Raw genomic sequence first — 5,000 nt, forward strand, 5'->3', positions numbered from 1 at the left:
TGCGAATTCGTGTCAGATTTCTGTAAATATCATTGAGTGTCTCTGTTGTAAGACACAGAGATGTTTGGCGGTGGATTATTGGTGAGAATAGTGCGACCGGTATACGAATGTTGCACAGGGGAAAAAATATTCTCGGAAAAAATATTCCGAGAAAATATACGGTCTGTGGTATGGTGCATACATACATATATATACATATATATAAATATATATATATAAATATATATATATATATAAATATATATATATATAAATATATATATATATATATATATATAAAACATGAGTTTAATTACGTCGCGTCGATAAAAGGAAAAGGTAGGGGTACCGGTAATAAATAGATACGATACTGAGGAGAGTATTTGGTTCACATGGGTGTATGGAAATGGACCGCGTTCGCTCGCTGCTCTATGACAGTCGCCGGCGTAGCGTAGCCGCGTGTATCGACATCCACCGAACCCGTGCGTAGCAACCTACGAACCGAAGCACTTCGGACCATCTCTTTCACTTCTTAAAATGGTAGGGGTGGAGGGTTTACGACAGGTAGAGGAGAAGGGAGAGGAAGAGAAAGAGAGAGAGAAAAACAGACGGCGAATGCCTGCTCCAGTTTATAATATTTTTATGTCGCACCGCTTTTAAGTCCCCTCATCAAACAAGGATATATATATATATGATGTATCTATATATGTATGTATGTATGTATGTATGTATGTATGCATGTACGTATGTATGTATGATGTATGTACGTATGTATGTATGTATGCATGTACGTATGTATGTACGTATGTATGTATGTATGTATGTATGTACGTATGTATGTATGTATGTACGTATGTATGTATGTATGTATGTATGTATGTATGTATGTATGCATGTATGTATGTACGTATGTATGTGTGTTTATATGTATGCATGTATGTATGTACGTATAATGTATGTTTGTATGTATGTATAACATCTTGCTTTGTCTCTTCCTCAACGAAAGACAATACGATATTTTCATTTATCTGTATTTTCCTTCGTCATCTCTGATTTACTTCATATCGATACGATAAAATCAGACTTTTAGATTGTTTTGTTATAATATCGTTATTGAAAGAGAGTGTGATCCTTTTCCACGATCGTTCTTGTCCGTGAATGAGATTACGTTAGATTTTAATTTATGTATTTCGTGAATTTGATATACATATATATATAAAATTAAAATTGGACGTTTATTAAATAAAGTTAAACGATCGTCATTCGTCGTTTACTTTGCAGGGAGAAATGGATAGGGAGCATAGAGATCAACGTGATCACGATAATCCGAATGAGAACGAGGGAGAGCGGAAAAGTGGAATGGATTTTCGTAGTATCTCGCATCATCATGGAGCGGCGGATCAAGCAACGGATGCCGACTCGGAGGTGCATTTCTTTCTTCTGTTAAAATCTTTTATAATTCGCAGTTTTTTTCTTTTTTTCTTTCTCTCCTTTTTTTTCCTCTCTCCTTTTTTTTGTATTTTTTTTTTTTTTTTGTAATTTTTTATTTTTTTATTTTTTTATTTTTTTTTTTATTTTTTTTTAAGAAAACGTCAATTCCGGTATTAACGTAGGGAAAAAATGTCCGTACTTGAATGTTTTTATCATCGCAAAGTGATATAGAAATCAATCAAAATGATCGGCCTGAAAATCTTCACGACGATAATTATATATTGAAAAGAAATTTTCACAATTTAAAACACCATTAAGCTATGGTACATCCCTGAATAAATCCTTTGCGTGTGTATGTGTATATGTGTGTGTGTGTGTGTGTGGTGTGTGTGAATGGTTGACATTATCAGGTGTAATTTCGATGTTCGTTCCAATTTATAGATATTTCAAAGTTTGTAACGTTTGATGTTATTTTTTGTTTCTTTTTCTTTTTTATTTTTTCTTTCTTTTTTTTTTTCTTTTTTCTTTTTTAGAGAGATATGGAGAGAGATCAGAACAATCACGTTGATAATTTACACGATGATAAAATAGATCATAAAATGAGTAGAGATTACCGCAATATGGGACATCATCCAGCCATGCTTCATTTACACTCCGGCATTGAACACTTAAGTAATGTCGACGTAGAGGTAAGAATTTTATTTCGTCTTATATATATATCCACGATCGTATTTCTCTTTATGATAGATATAAATAAATTTAAAAATTTTTTCAGGTTAAGTTGGCAAGAGACGTAAGAGGTTCTTTAGGTTTAGGATTATCCTTAGAATTATGCGTTGTCTGTGGAGACAGAGCAAGCGGTAGGCATTATGGAGCTATAAGTTGCGAAGGCTGCAAAGGTTTCTTTAAACGCAGTATTCGTAAGCAATTAGGTTACCAATGTAGAGGAAGTAAAAGTTGCGAAGTTACCAAACATCATAGAAACCGTTGCCAATATTGTAGGCTTCAAAAGTGCCTGGCAATGGGTATGAGAAGTGACTGTAAGTAAATACAATTCCTTTAATAATTTATTAAGATATCTTTCTTGTATCACATTATTTTGTGGGGATATAATAAATATGATACAGCTTGGGGTGTTGTAGCCGTTCAGCACGAACGAAAACCAGTATTAGGAGAAACTGCTGGAGCAAAAGTTGGGAGTCGTAGTCCCAGAGTCAAACCAGAACCACAACAGCCTGTTCCTGAAGCTCCTCAAACTTGGGAACAGCCTGAAAGTCCTAGTATGGAAGACCAAAGCAGCGACAGCGATTTAAGCGATGCTTTGACGTTAGCCAGGGAACGTTTACTAATATCTCATGCATTGGATAGTATGGCTAAGCTTATTGGTGATGTACGTTTTGTTTATATATATACGTGAAAATTAATAGACATATACTTTGGAAATAAAAATAGTACATTTTTTTTTTTTTTTTTTTTTTTTTTTTTTTTTTTTTTTTTTTTTTTGTAGAGTGTTAATGGTTCCAGTGAACCAGACGAAGAATGGACGGGTCAATTAATCTCGGAAAGGCATACATTGTTTGAACTGAGAGCACCTAGCCCTGCTCCTGCATACTTATCTATACATTACATCTGCGAAAGTGCAGCGAGGTTATTGTTTTTGTCTGTACACTGGGCAAGAGGGATTCCTGCTTTTCAAGCCTTACCGTAAGTAATTGATTGATAAAAAAAGTATCTAATACGCAAAAAAAAAAAAACATTGAATAAAAACCGAGTGTGACTTTTACAGATCAGAGATTCAAACTACACTTGTGCGTAGCTGCTGGGGACAATTATTTACGTTGGGTCTTGCACAATGTGCATATACTTTGTCCCTTCCTAGTATTCTGACATCCATAATAAATCATCTACAAGCTAGTATCGCACAAGAAAAAATTACCGCTAGCAAAGTGAAGTCCGTTACAGAACATATATGCAGATTGCAAGACTGTGTAAGTTCATTACACAAATTGCAAGTAGATTCCGTCGAGTATGCCTATCTTAAAGCCTTAACGCTCTTTAGTGCAGGTAAGACTATTGAATTAAATTAAGATGATGAGAGTTTTGTTTAATTTATTATTCATTTTTTATATTGTTAATAGATAATGTACTGGCTGGTATTTGGCGTAAAAAAGTTGAAGTTCTACAAGAAGCAGCGTGGACGGAATTACAACAACGAGTAGGATCTGATAGATTACCTCGTCTTTTATTAAAACTTGCACCTCTTCGTTCGATTAATCCTAGAGTGTTAGAAGATCTCTTTTTTGCAGGTCTTATTGGTAGGGTAAGCGTAGCTAGTGTAGTGCCTTATATTCTGACTATGCAAGATTGTAAACCAGAACCTGAAAGTCACATGGGGTGACAATTACTCTTAGTGCAATGTTGTAAGTCGTGACCTGAAAAGGTGATATATTTATAAATTATCACAGGATGCTTATATAGTATATTTTTATATAAGGATTAAAAAAGAAGATCTATAGAGCAAAATGTATTTTTATATCGTGCAGATAACAGTTATTAAGTATCTTCCGATTGTAAAAAGAAAACATTTATTTGTGATATTCTCAAATATATTGTAATAATATGTTGTGCAAAACTAACTGAACTTTTGCAATAATTGTTTAGTATCCGTAAATTAATTATTTTGAAATACTACTTAAAGTAAGAGTGCCTTGCAATAATCTATATTTTAACATCAATCTTGTATGCTATATGCTCTATAGCAACTTCTTCTAAACTTGAGGTATTGTATGTTACATATTCATATTTTTTAAGGCAATATTATTTCATAACTTATTATTAGTAAGGGCATTGCCTCTTACCAAAGTAGTAGTTAATTTGTATTTTATGTTATAAGAATTACAATTTTATTTTATTATTAAAAATTTTCAAAGCAATTTCTCTCTTATCACATAATTTAATAAAGAAATTTCAAGTGAACACAAAAAAAAAATACTACATAATACATGATATCGGAGAAGTTCATATTTAAATTCAGATATTTTCTTTTCTCAAATATTTTCTAGATATTTAATGGTTTGTCTGTGTCACACAGGTCATTACGAATTTTTAATCGAAAAGTTTCAATATTATTATTAAAATTTTAATATTGGCAAATCAGAACGTGTGCCACTCGAACTGTTAAAAAAAAAAAAAAGAAAAAGAAAAAGAAAATTTTTTGTAGATATTGTGATTGAATCAAACAAGGAACTATGAAAGTGATCTAAATCATTGAGAATTTAAAAAGATATATTTCAAAACATATAAGTTTTAAATAATTCAAATTCAAGAGATCAATATATCTCAAAACAAAAAATATATGACTTAGATCACTTTCATAATCACTGGCTCATATACGGTTCTCTTATTCGTATAAAAATAAGTGACTGATGAGACTGCATTTTTTGCAATATAATTTTTTTTTTTTTTTTTTAAATCTATAACAAAATGTTCTCGCAATATATTTTCATAACATAATGTAAGAACAATTTTCTCTGAAGGTTCTTTGTTTTTTAATTCTTTACAATTATCGCAAAGTTCACACGAACTACGTA

General features: G+C 32.0%; 1 protein-coding gene across 6 annotated transcripts in view; it reads left to right on the forward strand.

Annotated features, from left to right (window-relative positions):
• LOC146872960 (orphan steroid hormone receptor 2-like) overlaps positions 1-5,000 on the forward strand; it is an 11,212-nt gene that overhangs the window by 6,122 nt on the left and 90 nt on the right. For 3 of the 6 annotated variants that reach the window (XM_085657751.1, XM_085657753.1, XM_085657754.1), the window contains exons 2-8: positions 1,261-1,404; positions 1,944-2,099; positions 2,186-2,450; positions 2,538-2,800; positions 2,918-3,114; positions 3,197-3,474; positions 3,549-5,000. The exon at positions 3,549-5,000 is cut by the window's right edge. In XM_085657751.1, coding sequence (XP_085513877.1) covers positions 1,261-1,404; positions 1,944-2,099; positions 2,186-2,450; positions 2,538-2,800; positions 2,918-3,114; positions 3,197-3,474; positions 3,549-3,808 — 1,563 coding nt within the window. In that variant the 3' untranslated portion in view covers positions 3,809-5,000. The remainder of the gene's footprint in view (positions 1-1,260; positions 1,405-1,943; positions 2,100-2,185; positions 2,451-2,537; positions 2,801-2,917; positions 3,115-3,196; positions 3,475-3,548) is intronic. The other 3 variants (XM_085657755.1, XM_085657756.1, XM_085657752.1) reach the window with 2 other exon arrangements.

Source organism: Vespa mandarinia, chromosome 6, assembly GCF_050613455.1.
Source record: "Vespa mandarinia isolate Hongniang chromosome 6, ASM5061345v1, whole genome shotgun sequence".
Taxonomy (NCBI): domain Eukaryota; kingdom Metazoa; phylum Arthropoda; class Insecta; order Hymenoptera; family Vespidae; genus Vespa; species Vespa mandarinia.